This window comes from Lissotriton helveticus, chromosome 2_1, assembly GCF_964261635.1.
Source record: "Lissotriton helveticus chromosome 2_1, aLisHel1.1, whole genome shotgun sequence".
In the NCBI taxonomy this organism is placed as follows: domain Eukaryota; kingdom Metazoa; phylum Chordata; class Amphibia; order Caudata; family Salamandridae; genus Lissotriton; species Lissotriton helveticus.
The window spans coordinates 689,099,647-689,121,628 of NC_136059.1; the positions used below are offsets into that span (position 1 = coordinate 689,099,647).

The following is a 21,982-nucleotide window of genomic DNA, read 5'->3' on the forward strand; positions in this document are numbered from 1 at the left end:
AAATACATGCATGGCTACTTCCATCCGTTCATCAAACGTCACAACGATTTCTTGGAAAACCAGACTCTTAAGCAGAAGGGACTTCCCCTAGCCTGGATATTGATTTCTCCAAGAAACTCATTATTACTCATGAGCAACTATTGCTTAGGGGTTCATCCATGATGTTCATATGCCCGACATTAAGTCAAAGCTAAGATACTGCGCTTGAGAACACTGCATTAGAAATAAACATTTCAAACTTGCACGTGTCTTCATTTACTCCTCGTTCTGGATTGATATGTTGGTATAACGAAAGAGTGTTCATGTGTTCCACGTTACCTGAGGTGTTCTAAGTCCATGTTCTGGGTTGTCTAAACATTGGGAGTTTGTAAGAACCAATGAGACACTGATTGCTAGTCTGGTAGGGGATTTTGGGTACTAAGGTGAGTTTTGGCACACCCATTATTCACTGAGGTTCCAAGTCTCTATGCACAGTTCTGTGTGAGAGCAGGATCCCTGCGACACTTCTGTGGGCTTTAAAGCGATTCATTTTGATATAACTAGTAGGGAATATAATAAGCTTACCCAGGATGTGTAAAGCCTGTCCCTTGGTATCGCCCATTGTGCGATCCTGGTTAATTCAAGCCATAACCAGTTTGCTATTAAGTATAGTGTTAAAACACGGGGACGCCGTATTTTAGGGTCCTGGGGGGCGAGGCGGGGTCCAAGACCATTTGCACATTTTCGTCCACTCAACAGACTACGGAGTTTATGCGCCGCCTGCAGAGATCTCTTTGTAAACTGTAGGTCAGTGTTTAGAATTCCAGAGGTTGTGAGTGACTCAGCAGTTATTCTGCATGGCGTAAGCTTTGCCCTTGGGTGTTGTGACGCATTACGAAAATTCAAACCTTTACCCTTGATAATACCTATGGGATACGACATTCTTGCTCCCACCGTCTCCTTTTTTTTTTTTTGCTTAAAAAAAGGCGTGCAAATTAATTTATTGACAGTAATACGTTATTCACTGCTCACCGTAACAGAAAAATGTTGTTCGAAGCTCTAGCGGGCCATAACAGCAAAATCTTGCTCGAAGCGCTACTTAAAGTGATTTATTAGAAGGGTTTATTATATATTAAATATGCATGGCAGCACGGGAAGGATTGTTTACATCCAAAAGAAGGTGATGAGATGATGGGTTTGGAACAGTGTGTATGCAGTAATGTAAGAGCCAAGCTCTCTGCTCCCCATTTTCTCTGGCCGCAGGTGAAGTGACTTTATTTCTATAATGCATTGGTTGCTTATTGAAAGCCCCGGATTGCAGCATTGTTTGTCTTGAATTGCTATACCATGTGTTGACCAATTACAAATGTGTTCTACTTTATCCAGTTAACATGCACTACGTTTCTGAACTATACACCGGGTTACCTAGAATCTCCCGAGCTTAAGTACCACGAGGGGCGTTTCATTATAGAGAACATAAAATTGAGTAGGCAAACAACTTTATTTCAGGCTAAAATGGGGGTTCACCGACCGGTTTTTGCTTTTTTGCTTTTTTAATTTTCTCACACTTTCTCCAACATAGTCACTCCGCACCAACACAGTATCACTCAAAAACACCAACACAGCATCACTCAAAAACACCACAGTATCACTATGCACTACCACAGCATCACTCAGCGCCACCACAGCATCACTCAGCGCCACCACAGCACCACTACAACATCACTCAACGCCACCACATCATCACTCAGCACCATGACAACATCACTCAGGGGCACCACAACATCACTCAGCCCAACTACAGCAACACTCAGCACCACCACAGCGTCACTCAAGCACACAACAATATCGCTCAGGGCCACAAGAGCATCACTCAGCACCACCACATCATCACTCAGGGCAAGCACAGGATCACTCACCTTCACCACGGCATCAGTCAGCACCACCACAGCACCACTCAGCACTACCACAGCGCCACTCAGCACTACCACAGCATCACTCAGCACCACCAGAGCATCACTCAGCACCACCAGAGCATCACTCAGCACCACCAAATCATCACTCAGGGCCACCACAGGATCACTCACCTTCACCACAGCATCACTCAGCACCACCACAGTATCACTCAGGAACACAGCAGCATCACTCAGTATCACTACAGCATCACAAAGCACTACCACAGCATCACTCTGCAGCGCAACAGCATCACAACAGCATCAGTCAGCATCACAACAGCATCAGTCAGCACCATTACAGTATTACTCAGGGACAACAACCATCACTCAAGGCCAGCACAGCATCACTCAACGCTACCACAGCATAACTCAGGGCCAGCACATCATCACTCAACAACACCACAGCATCACTCACTTTTAAATTACAACTATCAATCACCCTCACTCGATGTATCGCCCTCACTCGATCTATCTATTGCCCTCTATCTATCGCCCTCACTCTATCTATCGATCTATCACCCTCACTCTAGCTATCTATCGCCCTCACTCTATCTGTCCATCTATCTATCACCCTCACTCTCTCTGTCTATCGTACTCACTCTATCTATCGCCATCACTCTATCTATCGCCATCACTGTATCTATCAATCGATCGCCCTCACTCTATATATCTGTCTATCTAACTATCGCCTTCACTTTATCTATCGCCCTCCCTCTATCTATCTATCGCCTCGTTGCTATACGGCAGGGAAGCATACATTAACATCACCATGAAGCGAGCGCGCAGCGGATGCGCGCAGCGGGCGCGCCAAAGGAAAGCCCGTCTGCGCCTGTCGGCGACCGGCCGGGACCACGAACCCTGATCCTGGGGCACAGCCGTCTAAACCATACTCAGTCACACAGCTGACCAGCCTCAGGGATGTTCAGGGCTGTCAACACATTCTTGGTCCACCATTCCCCATCAACAAGTGCCTTCAGTGCCCTTTAGTCTTGAACGCCAACAGGACAAGGGAGGGAACCCCCCTACAGGACAAGAATTCAATATGCTACTGCTGAGCTGCCGCTCTATGCCTAAACACACCACAGAAATCAGGCTGATTCTGGAAGAAAGAGACCCTGATGTGTTATTCCTGACAGAAACCTGGCTCAGGGACGGATCAAACCCAGACGTGATCCAGACCCTGCCACCTGGATACTTTATACAGAGACAAGACCACCCAACTAACAGAGGAGGAGGTCTATCTATTATATATAGAGACACCTTTAGCTGCCACATGAATGAGGGGTCGATTTGGGACTGTGAAAGGCTAGTATTTGCCATCTGCTTCTCTAAGGAATGCACCTTTTCCGGAGGGCTAATCTACCGCCCGCCGAGTCCCCTGGGAAATGTTAACCTTGATTTTCCTGAAAATATAACCACTTTAGTTAGCTCTCTGCCCAAGTTTTCGATATTGGGAGACCTTAATATCCACTTCGATGATGTCTCCTCTGCCTGTTCCAAGGAACTGACGGAGAACCTGAGAACCTTAGCCCTTGACCTTAAAGTCAACACCCGACCCACATCAAAGGACATTTATTGGACCCAATTTTTTCAAACACCAGTATAATCGCTGAAGGTCCTATCTCCCTATCGTGGATACCCTTGATACCCTTCACCTGGGTATCGACGAATAGGTACCATTCTGAGCCAGCCACAAAAAAACTTGGACGTAATCTGGCCAAGATCAATGTCGAGTCCTGGACAAACATCCTGAACAACTCCCGACCTTCACTAAAAGGGGATCTAGACTCAGACAATCAAGCTGTCAACAGCTGGCTTGAAGGATCCTTAGACTTGGTGGCACCTAGGAAACTTAGAAGAGAGAAGAAAAGCAAAAAAAAATAGCCTGGTTTTCCCCGACCCTTAGAGAGCTTAAGCGAAAGTGTAAACAATCGGAGAGACAGTGGAGAAAAGATTTTTCAAAGGAAAAAAACAAATCTATAGAGAGGCCATAAAATTGTATAAACTAGAAATACGTAAAACCCAAGCGAATCACTATGAATCCAAAATTTCCTCAGCTACCAATGCCCCTCGGGAAATTTTCAGACTTTTTAAGACAATCACCACTTTAGCCCCCCCCCCTCCTCCGTCAGATAATATACTCAACCGATGCAATGATCTAGCGGAATTTTTTCACTCTAAAAAAATTCAATCCGTCTATCTCTCCTTCTCCCCTCCAACCGTCCCTCCAAACCCCATTCATCAGGATACCACTGAGAGTAGGGCTGGAAAAATGCTGGAAGTTTTTCACGCAATGAATCTAGAGACATTAAAATCTTGTCTCAATAAACTAAAATCTGGCTCCCCAGGTGACCCAGCCCCACCCACCATCCTCAACCAAGTCTCTCAATCTGTGGCACCCACCATACTTGAGTTGATAAACCTGTCATTAAGCACTGGCACTGTTCCCTCTCCTTGGAAACAAGCCATGGTGAAGGCACTGCTTAAAAAAGTGGGAGCCAACCCAGATATTCTCCTGAACTATAGACCCATTTCCCTTTTGCCAGCTATTTCCAGAATCACAGAGAAACATGTGAATGGGATACTCTCAGCATTTCTCGAGGAAAACTGCTGCCTCCACCCGACACAAACTGGCTTCAGACCCCAACAAGTCACAGAAACAGCCTTGATTGCAGTGACTGAGGAAACCAGAAAAATCATGGATATCGGAGGTTCGGCAGCCATCATCCTCTTAGACCTAAGTGCAGCCTTCGATACCGTTAACCATCACTTGCTTATCTCTAGGGCTAGAGAAGCAGGGTTATCGGGGAGTGCACTAGACTGGCTGAAGTCCTTCTTAGAGGGCCGATCATTCAGGGCCTAAGAGGGTGAAGTTACATCTAGGAGCTGGCCATTGAGATGTGGGGTGCCACAGGGTTCTTCCCTGAGCCCCACTCTCTTCAACATTTATATGAGCCCTCTGGCTAAAATAGTGGAACCCTTCGGAATTCGGATCATCACATATGCAGATGATACCCAGGAAATAGCCCAGACACCCTAGCCAACTGTATGAAAACAATTGCATCCTGGATGGAAAGCTCCTTTTTACAACTCAATGGAACTAAGACCGAACTGATGTTCTTGGGTAAACCACTCCCGATGGGGGTCACCACCCTCTGGCCCAACTGTCTAGGCAAAGCTCCAATCCCCAAGGATAAAACCAAATCACTGGGTGTCTGGCTAGACAACAAACTCAGCATGAAAGCCCAAGCACAGAAAGTCGCAGGATGTTGCTTTGGACTAATGAAGATGATGAGGAAAGTCTTCCCACTGCTTTCTTGGGAGTCCAAGAAATTAGTAGTTCAGGCACTAATTCTTTCACGCCTGGACTACGCGAATGCCCTTTATGCGGGCTCACCTCGGTCCACAATAAGGAGTCTTCAGGCGGTACAAAACTGTGCAGCTAGGCTTCTCATGGACATTCCCCGGAGAGAATCAGCCAGAAGAGCCATAACCACCTTACATTGGCTACCAGTGGCAGAGAGGATCCAGTTCAAAACCCTCTGTATCACCCACAAGATCCTGACCGCAAAATGTTCTCCTATATTACAAGGAACCATCGTCCCCTACCAGCCTAATAGATCTCTGCGCTCTGGCAACAAACGCCTAGCAACGATGCCCAAAATCCGGAAAACTAGAAGTGGAGGTCAACGATTCTCCTATGTTGCCTCCAAAGGGTGGAATACCCTTCCGGACCACATTAGACTGGTAGATGACCATCTGGCTTTTTCCATCTAGCTAAATGGAGCATTCACAGCCAATAGTCCACAGCGCTGGGAGGCCTCCGGGTAGCCATGCGCTCCTCAAATATTTTTACAATTACAATTACAACCACAGAATCACTCAGGGGCACCACAACATCACTTCGGGGCACCACAACATCACTCAGGGGCACCACAACATCACTATGCGCTACCACAGCATCACTGAACGCCACAGCATTACTCGTCGCCACCACAACATCAATCAGCGCTACCACAGCATCAATCTGTGCAACCATTCAACAACAACTGGTTCAAATATGTTTCCTCAATGTTTCAAGCTTTATTACAAATGTCACAAAAAGATGTTAATATTTCACTTCTGTTCTTGGATTTTCATCACAATAAAATACGCTGAACATAATCTTTACAAAAGTAATTTACAAAAGTTAAAGCTATTGCCATTATAAATTACAATAACTTTTAGTTGGGTATTAATTATTAAAAATAATTAAAAGCCATTTATTATTTGTAATATCAATACATAAAAGTCACTTACATACAACACATATTGCATTACAAATGCTATAGGTGTCACATTTGCGAAAGTTAAAACTATTGGCATTGTAAATGACAAAGCTATTAATTTCGCTATTTTCAAAACCAACACATAAATAAAATATTTGTCATTTACAATACCAATAGCTCAAACGTTCCTAATGGGAGACCTATTGCATTGCAAATGCTTGTTAATCATGTTTATTCTGTCTCTTATGTATTTGTCATACAGTTTGCAAGCCCGTAGTTTACTTGCTTTGTTGTGCCCATCATAATAGCACTGTTTGGTTTTGAGTAAATATTCAGCATTGACTACATCTAATGGCCCTCATCTATTCCCTAACATTATCCGTTTCTGCCACAATTTCTGTGAATGTGACTGTTTATGCACCCTTTGTAAATCCTTAAGCTGGGACTTTAATTGAGTATGTTTCTGTTTTCTCTCTATATTAAGCCACACAACACGCAGCAGACGCTGGCCTTGCACTAGAGCTTTTAGAAAATCCCACTCAGCCTACTAAAGCCTCATTGTTATCTGCAAGGAACTTTGTAATGCATTTGCTACCTGATTTACGTACCTCCGTATTGTATAGCAATGCATCTTTCAATTTCCATCTCCTGCTTGAAGACTGTAGGGTTGTCTCAGGATAATGGATATTAGAGACCTATGTATGTTGACATTACTTTCTGGGACATCAAGCTTGTCACAAGGAAGTGACTTAATTGCGCATATGTCTTACAATCTTGTGAGTAATGTGTAAAGTGTATGTCTGAGGAGTGCTCCTTGTACCAAATATCCACAATGCTTAGTTGCTGTAATCGCGCTGTAGCGTCAGCCTAGATTTCACCTGTTTGTCCTATTTATTGTGCTGATAGGTCCTCATTTTCACCCACGACTATGTTTAAATCACCACCAACAATAATGTCTTCATGTGTTACCTGAAAGAGTTTTTCTATTAACTCCTTGATATAGGGTCCTTGACATGTGTATGACCATAAAAAGAGATGACCGAGAAAGTATTCTACCATGCCCATGCGTCCCAAAGCCAGACCACCTCCCCTGGAAATCTCAACTCAGTAGAACTGCTACTATTACTGTTTTGTGAGTTCCAGAGCCAAAATACTTCTAGGGCAACAGTCTCGACTTCAGTCTATTCCAGTTCATTTTGAGAAGATTGGCCTCTTGTAATACAGTGGGGGGTGCCGCAGGGCTCGTCCTTGAGCCCGACATTATTTAATGTCTACATGGCCCCCCTGGAGGATGTGGTGGCCCCTTATAACATCAAGATCATCAGCTACGCTGATGATACTCAGCTGGTGGTCGCCCTTCCTCAACTGGTGGAGAACCCTGACTTGTTGCACTCATGCCTGGTGGACGTCTACACCTGGATGAGCAGCTCAGCTCTGAAGCTGAACGGCTCTAAAACAGAGATTATGCTGCTTGGAAACAAAGCTCCCCCATTGCCTTTAACATGCTGGCCAAGTTGTATGGGTGATTTCCCCATCATGAAAGAGGAGATTAAGAGCCTGGGAGTCTGGCTGGAGCAAGATCTCTCCTTTAAAACTCACGCTAAAAGAACTGCGGGAGTATGTTTTGCCCTGCTGCGGGCCGCTCGTAAAATCTTCCCGCTCCTACCTTTTCCATCGAAGAAGTTGTTGATTCAGGGTTTGATAACATCTCGCCTTGACTACAGTAATGGTCTTTTTCTGGGCGCCCCTGAATCCACTTTTAACAAACTTCAGCAGGTGCAAAACGCGGCGGCTAGACTACTCATGGGCATCCCCAGAACAGAATCGGCTAGACCCGCCCTTAAGGCTCTGCACTGGTTACCGGTGCGGGAGAGAGTGAGGTTTAAGGCACTCTGCATCGCACACAAAATTCTTCAGGGTAACGGACCATCTATCCTGAAGAATTTGGCAGTGCCTTATAAAGCGACCAGAGCGCTGAGGTCCGATCAGAAATGCTTGCTCCATGTCCCGAGAGTAAAAAGATCGCGTACGGGTGGGAGACGTTTCTCCGTGCATACAGCAACGCTCTGGAACTCTCTGCCCCTAAAACTTCGTGCTGAGACCTGCATCTTGCGCTTTCGAAGGGGCCTGAAAACACATCTGTTTCCTGCATGAGGTGATCCAACCATCTTATGGTTTCACGGTTGATGCACTGTTCAAAGCGCCGGGATGCCTCAGGGTAGCTGTGCGCTATATAAGTTTAATAATAATAATAATAATACATATATGTCCACATTTTGTGGCATACATCGGGTTTAGAATAGCAAAGTGTTTCTATAGGGAGTTTAGAGCTTGCATCTTTAAGCTAATCATTTTACCCTCAAGGAGCCCTTAAAGTTGTGTTGACATTGTCATAAGCCTTTCAAAGAGTGCTGCTGGTATCCCTCCCTTCTCTTTCTCCCTATTAATCCCCTGAACACCATAGACAACCACGTAACTGTGAACTAACATGTCTCCTGTCCATCGATTACTCTGGCTCTTACGGGACATGCCTTGATCCGTACAAACACTAATGCAGGTGCAAACCACTCCAGTCTTTCACTCCATCCCCCACTTGCCCTATACTGGCATTGCTGTCAGTCCAAGCTCTCCACCTCTCTTGATTCATGATGGGTTCCAACAGTCGGCTGCTCTCTGCATCTCTTTGCGACTTGCATGGCATTGGAAGGCCTGGGAGAGCGACTCCCTAATTTGATTTTTTTTTTTATTCTTTTGAAAAAAGGTATGCTTGCAAGGGTCTTAATCTTCGAGGATGTTGTGTCACCAATCTAAATTTGTCTCTTTCCAGATGTGGAGAGATTACCGTAGATGTTTTTGCTTCTTTTCTATTTGGTGCAGTGAAATCTTCTGGCATCTGCAGGATAGACTCTGCTTCTGCCACTGATTTGGTTTGGTACGGCTGCTCTTGCCTGTCAAACACTATCCTGAATGGGTGCCCCCAGCTTCTAATGGGCCTTTAGAAAGTCAGTAATTGTGTTGAACTATCTGCATATTTGTTTGATATTGCCAGGAGGTAATGGAACTACATTATCTTATGGTCCTTAAAGACATTGTCACATCTTTTTCTTTGCGGGTTCCATAATCTTTTTTTTTTATTTGGAATCAATATAGGTTTGTTTGGTCTTCAGACCAGAGGCGAAATGCAAAACAAATCTTTTACATACACCTCATTGTTGCTGCTCTCTTCTCTTGCGGGCCACCCTTATCCTTACACTGCCTTTTCTTTATTTTTAGGTCGAGCCTAGAGCTATCGTACATGCGCTGCTCTGCGAGACTTATTATAGAGGAGTAGGAAATAGAAGTCCAACCCACTATCCGCACGTATTTGCCATTGGCTTGTGTCATTGTCCGTCCTAAATGCTGGCTTCTGATTTTATTCAATAGGCTTGTTTGTCCCTCCTTATTACCTCCTCTACATTTGTCAGCTCCCATGTCGATTGGCCCCATTACTTTGGTTGTTACACGGTACGTGTTATTTAGACTGTGAGCACTATTTTCTTTAATGAGGTTCTTATACTGCAGGCACAACAAGCTTTTGTGCCTTCTTTTTTTCCCCGCCCTCCCGTTGTCATGCCTTCTCCCCGGCCTCCCTCCCATTGTCCGCGATGCCTACCATTTGCAATGCAATAGGTCTCGCTTAAATGCGAGACCTATAGCATTGCAAATGCTTCTGTTTTTTATATGTTCTTGCTTTTTTTGCACAATGCTAATCTTTTCCTGCAAGTTCAACAGGTATTGTTTCAGAATCTCTTGCTCGTCTGATCTGTTATCTGTAGTTTCTTCTGTTAAAAGACTCTAATCTCAAGATCCCCAGCCTTGTCTGAATGGCTGCGCTACGGTTCTTAGCTCATATTTAAATAAACTGAAATCCTTTCTGAAACTTTTAAAGAGGTCCTCCTTAACTTGCTTGGTGGCAGTTGCTTTCATATCTGTGTCGTGTTCTGAATCACCTTGGTAGCTCTGCAGTGCTCTTTTCCATTGTCAGTGCCTCAGCAGGAGGCCTTCACCAACAGGTCTTTTATTGTGCCCTCTTTTTTGCCCATGTTTCTGCCTTGGAATCTTCACAACGGATTCCTGGGCACAGCTAGATAGTCCGCTATCACTTGACTATTTTAGGGCTGTACGCTAGCAGGTTTGGTCTGGGCCTGCTATGCTCTGCCTATCTTTCCTGTACTTCATGTCGGTTATGTAACTTAAGAAGTTGGCACTAAAGTGGGTGGACTGTTTGGACCGCAGCATCAGCATTACTCGATTTCTCCTTACTTTTTGGATCCATTGTGCAATTAAAGTGGTATCTGGGGAGCAATGTCTGGTTTCAAGTACTGATTCTGTGCTGCCTGGCTTCCTTCAAGTTCCCGTCTAGTCTCTGTGTGTGGCTGGAGAGCTATGTTGCTGGGACTCATTATCCCCAGAAGGAAAGCATGAAGTGCCAGTGGTCTCTCTTTTGCCTTCTCATATCACCCTTATGGATTGGTCGCTGACTAACTTCCTATTTGTGCCCATTTCGCTCATCTGAGTCGGAGGTGACATTGTGATTCTGGCGGTGCACATTCCCCCCTTTGTCAAAATGCTTCTTAGGTCCTCACTCATGGGTCAATCCTTGTAGTGTCAGACGTTCGCAGTTTGGGTCAGTGGCTGGAGTCCAAGTGAGCTCTCTGCTGGTGTAAAGGCCTGTTTTCGCATCCTGCCAGGTCCTCTTGCTCCCCACAGCCTCTGATCGGAGTGGAGGTCCTCCATAGGTATCACAGTCCTGCCCCCCTCAGTTTGAGTCTGGTAGGGCTGCTGCAGACCTCAAGACTGTCTGCTATCTGCTCCCACATATTTCAGACAAGGGGCCATCATTTTCGGTCCTCATATGGGCCACAAACTGCTTCTCTGCTCAAAATCTGTCAGCAATTGGCGGCATCTGAACAGCACAGGGGTCCTGCCTGTGGTGGATCATTTACCATTGCATGTTTGTGCTCAAGGGACGTGTATTTTCAGGTTATCTGCCAGGTGAAGGGGGGGAAAAGATGCTCTATCGCTCGCCATCTTTGTCGCACCACTAGGTTTATTTTTCTTTGCATTTAATAAAGTGAATTGCATCGTCATGGTTGCATTATGTAATGAAGGTAAAAACTTGTAAACGTTTATACAAATAAAGAAAAACGATATAAATTTGAACTAAAATTAATAGGTCAGGAAAAATCTTTCCAATAATTTTTATTTTATAAATATGTATTATATATTTTTCAAAATGTTAATATTTGAAAATATATTTTTGTAAACAAAAAAAAGTACAGAGAAACTTTATTTTGTAAATTAAAAAAGTACTAGTACAAGGTCATTCATTATCAAAACATGAAAATCTAATGATCCAAATTGGAGCCAGATCCGGTGTTCTGTATTTTTCAAATGTATACAGTATTTAGTTAAAACTGGGCAACACCCATATGAAGTCTATAAACGGGCCCCTACGCACAAGCGCTTTGTGTCCCTGGCACTGCTCCTGGCGAACAGATGTATAGCTATGCACTGGCGAGCTCCGGAGGGTCCCCCCATAGCGGCATGGACAGGGGCGGTTTGTAAATGGGCGGCAGCCGAAGAGAACGCCATTCGAGAAGAGGAAGCCAAGGGAACACGCAAACACCCCATCTCTATGGAATGGGCCATGCTCCTACATAGCTTCCGGCAGGCCACACGCGCTGATGTCCCGCCCACGCCCGCACCGCCCCCCCCCCGCCCACCTGAGTACACCCATAATTATTGGCTGCTGCGGTCACTCGCTTTACCTGTGCCGAGCCCGGTATACCATACCCCCATCGACTCACAGTCCCCCCCCCCATGCTGGCCACCCCACTACCCCCACGTTTGGACCGGTTCCGCCTCCTGACCGCTCCACCCCACTGCGACTGACTATTGCGGACCGCTACCCGCTGCCTGACATCTCCTCCTCAAGTTGTACTCCTGCTACCGCCTACATGCTCCCCCCCACAGTTCTGTCCCCCTAGTTACCTGGCGTCGCCACTGTGTGAAATGCTTGGACCCCGACCTGACGTCCCTTATAGCTGGGACCTACATACCCATTGTTCATCTCCGTCCCCTAACCGGAGTATGGTTTTTGTGTCCTACCCTGAATACTTACTTGAACGATATGTGATGTACAGTGGATGAAATGCCGTATTGACCAGGTTCTGTTCCAAAAAAACTAAAAGTTGCGTGACTTGCTGACGGCGGCTGAATGTTGACGCCACGTCAGCAGATGAATCTTTCTGTTTTTTATATGTCTGCTGATGCAACAATAAAAACATGTTTTCAAAAACACCCATATGAAGTCTATTGCAAACATCAGCACAATTTGGTTTTTTACACTGAGCTGTGTTAATCCTAGCCAGCGCTATATACAGCTGTTTAAATAAATAAATAAATGTAAACAAAATACTTTGTGACATGGAAACGTTATTCTGAAAAGTATAAAAAGGACGCATGCCTCTTGTGTTGCTTGTCAAGTGGCCGCAGAGCAGGAAGGATCAAATAAATGGGTTGTGATTTATTGTAAACTATGCAGTAATGCAGTATTTTTGAATGTCAACTCTCTCATTTTTCTAATAATTGGATCTTACTTTTCTCAGAAATATGCTGATTGCACGCATCTCATCGCAAAGAAAGTTTGTAAAAGTGAGAAATGGTTAGCAGCTTGTGCAGCAGGTAGGCCCAGTGCTAAATATGTAAATTTGGATTCATTTGAATTTTTGTATTGTAATGGCAACTAAGTAGCCAACGCTGGTATCCATGTTTAAAAAATGTTTGGTACTAATAACCACATACATTCATTGCTGCATGTGTACTGGGAACACAACCATTTTCTTTATTCACTTCAATTGAATGAAAGAAAATGTACTAATAGGAAAAGATACTTTGTCAAAGAATGACAAAGAATGTGTTTTTTAACGAGGTGATAAGTTCTACCTGTGTGAGATTTGATTGCAACCTCATCTCTGGCTTCCATCGGTGCATGAGCATGTGTTACCTGAGGAAGTTGCAGCTAATGTTAAGTAGAGGAATAGATTGAATACACAGCAACATCATGTTAACCTAACCATTTCTAGCTTTCACATGTTCAGGCTTGTGTTTTCAGTGCTTGATAATAACCACGATTGTTAGGTGATGTTTGTCATGAATGATGAATGGGTTCTTTCAACTTGTCTGTTTATATTTAATGGGTTTATATGCTATGTTAGGTTTATTTGTAAAGCCCACTAGCACCCACAACGGGTTACCTGGTGTAGAGCAGGTGACTGTCCCTAGCCATGCTTGTTGCGGAATTCAAGAAGAGAGGAGAAGGATTCGATGTGGAGTGGGATGTCATGCTATGTTTTAGAAGCATTGTGAGAAAATGCCCAATCTCCTGTTCTTGTTTTATGAATGCTTTGGATGTGTGGAAGTAGGAGTCCCGCAAAGTGGAGGTGACTGGGTGGTTGGTGAAAGGAGTTGCAACTGTTCAGGTAGATGGGGCCTAAGTTGTGTAGTGCCGTGAATGAGTGTGTGAGGAGTGTAAAATGAGCACATTTGTGTGTCGGGAGCCAGCCACCTTGAGGTGTGGTGTGATGTGAGTTCTCTGTGGGAGGTGAGGATGAGTCTGGCCGCCGAGTTCTGGATGGTTTGTAGTCATTAGATGAGTTGCTTGTTGTTCCTGTAGTCCAACTTGCTGGTGACTGGGGCGTGAGTGACAGTTTTTGTAATGTTGCTTGGGAGCCATTTGAAGATCTTCCTTAGCATCTTCAGGGTGTGGAACCAGGATGCAGTGGTGGCGTTGACTTGTGCAGTTCGTCCAATTTGATGTAGATCATTTTAAAGTTCTGGGTGTGGGTCTGAGTTTGGCTGGACACCAATTGGAGTCTCATGGTGAGGTGTTCCTGACAAGGGTCTCTGTCTTGTTAGTGTTTATCTTGAGTCAGTTGGCTTTCATCCAGTTTGCCACTTTATTCATGCAGACGCTGAACTTGTTCCTTATGTTGGGGGTCTTGTCCAAAAGAGAGACTATCAGTTGTGTGTCATCGGTGTAAGAGAGATTGTTGGTATTTTGTGCATGGATTAGGTTGCCCAGAGGGATCATGTATGCGTTGAAGAGGTTGAGGCTGAGCAATGAACCTTGAGGACCCACATATGACTCTACGGGCTTACAAGGATTATGATACCAGGCTGACTGCTGGTGTTCTATCCGTTAACAAGGAGCAAAATCCAGTGGAGAGTGGGTCCTTCGATGCAAATCTCGTACAAGCATTTGGTGAGGATGGGTATGAGACCATTTAAGAGGCTGCAGAGAGGTCCAGGAGAATGAGGATAGCTGTGGCTCCTCTGTCAAGGATCATGTGATGGTCGACTGTGGTTGAGATGAGTGAAGTTTCTGTACAGTGGTGTACTGTGCTTTATAAAGCTACTGCTACATAGTTTGTCAAAGCACTGGAATGTTTGAATGGAAGTGTTCTTAAATAAATCTAACTACCTGCTATAAGAGGTGGCTGCTAGATGAAGTCATAGATCTTGCTTCATGTTCTGGTCTTTTGTTGGTTTCATACCCAAACTTTCCAAAACCCTTTACTTTTACTCTAATAATCACAGGATCCACATCCATATTGTTCTTGTCTGTCCTAACCTTCAGTTGCACGATCACTAAAAAAGAAGTCTGTACCTAACTCTAAGATGACATCAGTGCCAATAATTTCCATTATAACAACCAGTCTTTACTTCATGTCATGCTCAACCCACAGACACTTACCTAAAAAATATCCACACCCTCGATATTTTTGTTGTAGCCATTGTCTATCAAGGTAAAACAAAATGGAGAGCTAGAAAGGATAAGATTTTGAGGCACGAAATACAGATTCTCAAATTTCTGCAGATAAAGTAATGGCCTTTTTTATCAACTTTCAAGATATCCCTATCGGAATCTGGCTTCAGTTGCATGAATAAATACTTCTATATGATTAATTCAATAATCAAGACTAGCAGCAGAAACATGAACAAAGTAAGAGTACGATTAAGAATTTGGACCTCATTTAGGAAGGGTTTTTGCATTCGCAGACCCTCTGATTCCGTAAATCTGATGGGTTGCAAGCGCTAAAAACCTTTTTGAATGTACTAAGCCTATTTAACCATCCGAAAAGGTTTTCCGAATAGTTCAGTGAGTTTAGTAAACCATAAGGAATCGGTATATGAAAGGGGCGAGTTAAGGGTGTACCTTCAAAATACCGATCTCTTAGGTTATATATTGTTTAGCGACTTAAATCTCGTTGCAAAACATGAATATTTTACCACTGCCTCAAAGAAGGTAGTAACCTATTCGCAAACATTCGCAACAGGAAGGGTTTGTGAATGTTGACGAATGTTGACGAAAACATTTCTTCAGGCACAGGCAGTGGTCCGTGGGATCACTCCTCCCTGCTCCTAAATTTTTTTTAAAACGTTTTCTTTTTTAACACATCACGTTTTGCTTTTAGAAAAACTGGTTGTATTAAAACAAAGAAACGTAACTGAAAAGTAGGCACAGATGTGGTCTGCTGACCCCGGCAGGCCATCATGCCTGTGACTGTAGCCAATCATAGGGGGTCACAATTAATATTTATGAGGTAGGGCGAATTGTGACCCACTACGATTTAGTATTCTATGAACTGACGTATTAGTACATAGGCTGGCTTGCATGATACAAATGCAGTATTTACAATGACCATTTTATTACACACACAGACTGTTTCGTCTTGTAACTAACAGTGACCTCATGTCATTGTTCTTTTACTTCATCTAGGATCTAGATAGTCTTTTACGCTCTCATATATAAGCACAGAGACAAGGTGCTGTATTTTCATCTCTGTCCATTCTTTTTTCGTAGTACCAAACATAATTCCTCATCTTCATGGAGTAAGGAGTGAGATGATGCTTTCGTCACGTCTCCTCGAGAAAACTGTCTAAAATAATTGTACAAAATTGCTTAGCGAGTAAGACGAGGAAAAAGGAACAATTTATTCACTAGATAACCAAGCACTACAGGCTTCTTGCACTAAATCTGGATTCGGCAAAAAGTGGTTGAAATCTGCATGCCTCTGGAGGCAGAGGTGTTACAGTTTAATTCCAACTCACAAGGGGCAGTTACGGTCCCTTATGGTGAAATCATTTCGTTTTTATGTGATCGTTCTCAGCTGCATGTACTGAATCTTCAGAAGAAAAGTCGTCTTTTCAGCAGTGCCAAAAGTCACTCCGAAGAATCCCAGGCCAGGGTCGTACAGTTGGTGTTGCCTTCTCCATCAATGCCCCATATCCATTATATAGTCCCATTTTCCACGTGTTGCACACTTTAGAATTTTCAGTGTGTTCCTAAACTTCTTCCAAAGTTGAGAGGACTTCTCCTAAAAATAGAGAAAAACAGGGAAACGCCGTGTCTTCTCGTTTGTTTCAAATTGTATTGACATTACTTTCTTTCAGTATATTTAACTCCCAATTTTTGTTTTGTAGGAAAATGGGTACTCACTAAGGAATATGTAATTGATAGTGTAAAAAGTGGCAGATGGCTTGACGAAGCAGCATATGAATGGGGCTGTACATTTGAAAAAGACTCCCAGGTGAAATCTGCACCCAAAAGATGGCGTGAAAAGCTAAGCCTTGCTGGCTCACTTGGTGCATTCCACGGATGGAAAGTTGTGCTCCTCATCAAAGAAAGCGATAAACGAAGAGATGCGTTTCAAAGGTAAGACTGGAAGGTTTCTGAAAATGTAGTTGTTTGAAAGCACTATTCAAAAACAAGGGTTAGTAGTAGTGTTCCTTTGAAAAGGAATGGAACCGCACAATCAATGAGTATTCAGTGTGGAACAGTAAGCGTGTGAAAATTTGTACATTACTATTCTATATATTTGGGTGCTATTTGTTTGTTTGCTTTGGGAGATATCAACAAAAAAATAAAAATAAAGGAATTTTACGCATTTGAAGGTACTGATTGAAGTGGACTCTGTCTTCGGAAAAGAATATGAGAATTGTGACAGTCTATTCTCATGTTACATGATTGATGAATAATTTTTCTTTCGGACTATAACCTTGGTGAAAATCTTGTCTTCAATTGTTTGATAGATTATAGGGTGTGCTGTATATTTTCTTCTTTGTTATCATTGTTTGAAAGCACTACGTAATTGTATATGGTACATCTGCTATAGATGCTCCTTGTGCACAAGAAGCACATCTGTCACTCACTATAATAATATAGCAATAAGGGACATGAGTAGGAGGGTGAAGGGATTAGGGGGGCATATGTATCATCCTTTTTTTGTCGCAAACGCTGTGATTCGCAAAAAAGCAGCGTTTGCGACAAAATCGGAAAATGCGATGTATTATTGAAATCGCATCGCAAAATGAAGGAATCGCAAAATTTGCGATTCCTTCATTTTGCGTCAACATTTAAGGAATCGCAAATTGCGATTCCTTAAATGCTATGTATGAAGCACCCAAGTTGTGCGATTTCTAATTAAGAAATCGCAAATTACCACCAACTTGAAGTTGGTGGTAATTTGCGATTTCTTTCACAAATGCACTTTTTGTGACGGTGCCATGTGGCGCACAAACATGCCCTTTGGGCATGTATGTGCGCCATATGCACACACATGTAAATTTTGAGGGGTGCATCAGGGTGTCCTTATGACACCCTTGCACCCTTGAAATTATTCTCAATTTGCGATTCGCAAATTGAGAATAACTTCCCATTCATTCCTATGGGCCTCCAGGCCCATAGAAATGAATGGGAAAGTATTCCTTAATTACGGTTCCCAATTTGCTAATCTAAATTAAGGAATATTAAGAAATCGCTAAAAAATTGCAATTTTCTACATACAACCCATTTTACAATTCTCAAATAGCGAATCTCAAAAAATTGCTATTTGAGAATCGCAAACACGGATGTTGATACATGTGCCCCTAAGTGTCTGTGTGTCTCCTGCATAATATGTGTTCCTTTTATTGAATGTCTTAGATATTTGAGTTACTAAGGGGTTTGGAAGTCGATTGATTACATCTCAATAGCTTTATGATTGTAAAATGGCAGTACCACAAAGCACACCAACCTTCGGTTGCCACATTGAGTTGGGTATGGACTATCTAACCGACAACATCAAATGCCAACCCATTCTCTTGTGGCACCGAATTTGGAGGAAGCCGCAGTTCCACTTGACCCGTTCCCTTGTAATGGACTGTCTGGGCCTGGCAAACTGGTCAAAAATTCCTTGGCTTACCTATGTGAGAAATTTCTTCAAAGACTTGGACTGTATTTCTTACTTTATGGAACCTTCTACTCTCATGGACATTTCAAGGAAAGACCTGAAAAAACTATGTCTAACTCATTTAAGGGCACTGCGCCTATCCCAAGAATTGCACAAACCCATGAATGTTCACATTATAACTATACAAAACGCACCAGGCATCCAAACTTATTTAACTTTTCATTTTAGTTCTTATGAAAAATATCTTTTAACAATGTTCAGATTTAATTCTTTTTTCTGTCTAGTCTCATTTCCAAGACAGCAGGACTGGTCACCAAATATCATGAAGTGTCCATGTGATGGTTTATCTCCCCAGTTGACACTTCACGTAGTGCTGGTTTGCAAATACTATGATTTCCCTCGCAAACGCTGGATAATTCCACTGCTGCGCAAAATGGGTCTGAGATCCTGCCGCCCTGCATTTTTGGTGTTACAATACTTGGAAACTGAATACATAGCAAAGTGTGTGGCTAGCTTTTTAAAATCATGTATCGAATATCGCTGTAATTTCTGATCACTGAATTTTTTTTATTTGTTCTCCTCTCGAGTTATCTGTAGCATGTTAATGAATTTCCATAACGCATGTAACTTTAAGTATTAATTGGTTATTTTAAACAACATTTTTTTAATGGACTATTCATTTTCTGTTGTTGATTTTAAATCTGTGTTATATTTTATTTACTGTTTTATGCACTTTTTATGGTATAGTTTGGTCCAGTACAACAACAGTATTATACTTCTACTGGTACTGTGTACACTTTTGTAACCTGCACATTTCACCTTTCCTCATGTAACACACCGATCGCTACCTCATATATCTTAGTGGATCACTAGTGTCACTGTTGATCCAGGTAACCCACTGTTTGCATCTGCACTTGTTTTCTTATTCCTGTACTTCACTAGTCCTCACCCTCCCGCACCTACCCATACCGACATCCCAACATGGATCCCGTCGGTAAGCACACATATAAAATCAACTACCCACCCGTTCTCTCCAAAAAAGCAGTTAAACGCTTTAAACGCAACTTCCTGAGGTCCCACCCTGAAACCCCCTTTGCTGACACTTACTTCTCCCCGGTCAATGGTTCCATGAACACCGATTTCATCTTCCACACCATACGCAGAGCTCAATGGAGAAAAGCGTTCTGCACCCTACTCACTGTCTCCACCACCAGGAAATCCACGCATGGGCTAACACTCTACATCACACCATCCCAACTCTTCCCAGGCAGAGCCACCATTACTAGCTACAACAACGGGATTGTCCTAATTCAATCCACAGACAGGAACCTGGAACTATTAGACAACCTGTTCCCCACTTTCAAAGAACACCTCTCAAAGACGCGGACCCTCGCCCATATCACCTCGAGTCCTACCACCCCTGACTTCACAGCTCCCACCCACAACAATTCTAACATAAGGCAGCATCAGGTAGACACCACACACTCTTCATCCAGAGACAGACCCTTCACCCCTGACTCCTCAGCTCTCACCCACAACCCCTCTATCCTAGTCCAGCCCCAGGTAGCTTCCACACACTCCTCGAGCACAGACACAGATCTCTCCCCCTCACACACCATTCGCCCCCCTACCCCACACTCTTCAAACACAGACGCAGATCTCTCCCCCTCAAACACCATAGGCACTCCCATCCCCCATACCAACCCTCTCACTTCCACGCATACCACTACCAACCCTCGCACCCACGACATCACAGCCCCCACCTACAACACATCTAACCTAGTTCAGCACCTGAACGACACGCCCAATGTCCTATTCCACCCTGTATCCCCACCCATTCTCAGTCCCTACTGCCCTCTAACTAACTGCGCAGAACACACCTCCTTTCTTAACTTAACTCCCCCGCCCCACAACAGGACCATCTCCAATCCCATTTCCCCCCCATCCTCAGCCCCCATTACCCCCCGTCCTGCACTCCCACCACCACTAACATACACCAATCCTCCACCTTGCTCTCTCCGTCTACTACCTATGCCCTCACTCATACCACCAACCTCCTCCCTACCTCATCAACACCCCTCCCGCCTAAACCCTCTCTCCCCCCTAACACCAATCCGTATACTGACACAACAGAAACCTGCACCAACACCAGCTCACTCCCCCACCTACACGCTACTTCCCCGGTCAGTCACTCACCCCGGATTTCCATTCCCACCTCCACGCTGGACAAGATTATGGCCACCCTCATCCAGGTCAAAGAAGACACGCACATCATCAAAGAGCTACTATCCACTCACCCCAGACACCCCACACCCACCTCCTCTTCCCCCTCCCCTCCCAACATGCCAACCCTTCCAGTTGACTCTCTCACTCAACGCTCCCCTCACTGGACTTCAATCCCTGTTCGCAACCGCAAAAACCGCCCTCGTCGCCCCTGCAACCCTCTTTCGGATCTCGACACACTCACCCTCCTCCGCTCCTACGACCCAGCTCCCCAAAATCACGCATCCACCTCCCACCTCACCATTCCCACGATACACTCAAATTCCCTTAGACCCCCCACACTAAACAGCAGAATCTCCATCCCTAATAACCTTAGAAAAATCCCTCTCTCTCTAGAACCCTCTACCACCCTCTACACACCCCGTCTCAAATGCACTCTCCTCAACTGTAGATCTGCCTCGAAACATTCAGCCGCCATCGCTGATCTCATCCTAACACTGGACCTAGACCTAATTATCTTGACTGAAACCTGGCTATCTGAATCTTCTACACCTATAATGGATATTCTGGTTCCTCCCAACTACCACATCATTAGACTTGACAGGTCCGGCAAAATAGGTGGTGGAATCGCATGCATCTACAGGAACAACCTCTCTGTTCTGAAAGTCAACTCCACCTCCCTACCATCCCCAACATCCTATGAATACATCTGCCTCGACATTATCAGTGAGGGCAAACCGATATGCTCTCTTCACGGCATTTACCACCCACCCAGGGACAACGTCATCTTTTCCCAACAAATCATGGATATGATCTCAACCAATTCCGGACGGCAGCTCACCCAAATATACCTCGGCGACTTCAACCTCCACTGGAACGATCGCAATGACGCAGTGGTAAATAGTCTCAAAAATGTCCTCAATGCCCTTGACCTCACTCAAATATGCAACAGCCCGACCCACGAGAAAGGCTCTATCCTGGACCTTATCATCTCCAAAGAGGACTCTATCCAACTCGAGTCCATACAACACTGTGACTGGTCAGATCATCATATTGTCACATTCTCCATCAACGAAAAAGTCAAATTTAACCCGGTTCAATCCTTCTTGCCCAAAGTCTGGAAAAGAGACCTGAAAAAACTCAACCCGAGCTCTTTGCCTCCTAACAGCTGCAATCTCCTACTTCCACCTACCGGAGCTACAGACGTTCAATCCCTGACTGACCACTATCTCAACGCTATGACCTCAATAATTAACGAGGCTGCACCAATGAAGCTAAAAAG

General features: G+C 44.1%; 1 protein-coding gene across 8 annotated transcripts in view; it reads left to right on the forward strand.

Moving 5' to 3' along the window:
• The window catches only part of SLF1 (SMC5/6 complex localization factor 1), a 786,836-nt gene that overhangs the window by 24,467 nt on the left and 740,387 nt on the right, over positions 1-21,982 (forward strand). For all 8 annotated transcript variants that reach the window (XR_013607070.1, XM_078675388.1, XM_078675391.1 and 5 more), the window contains exons 3-4: positions 12,853-12,928; positions 16,730-16,961. Coding sequence is in view for 7 of the 8 variants with exons in the window: in XM_078675388.1 (XP_078531514.1) it covers positions 12,853-12,928; positions 16,730-16,961 (308 nt within the window). In the remaining variant the exon portion in view is untranslated. The remainder of the gene's footprint in view (positions 1-12,852; positions 12,929-16,729; positions 16,962-21,982) is intronic.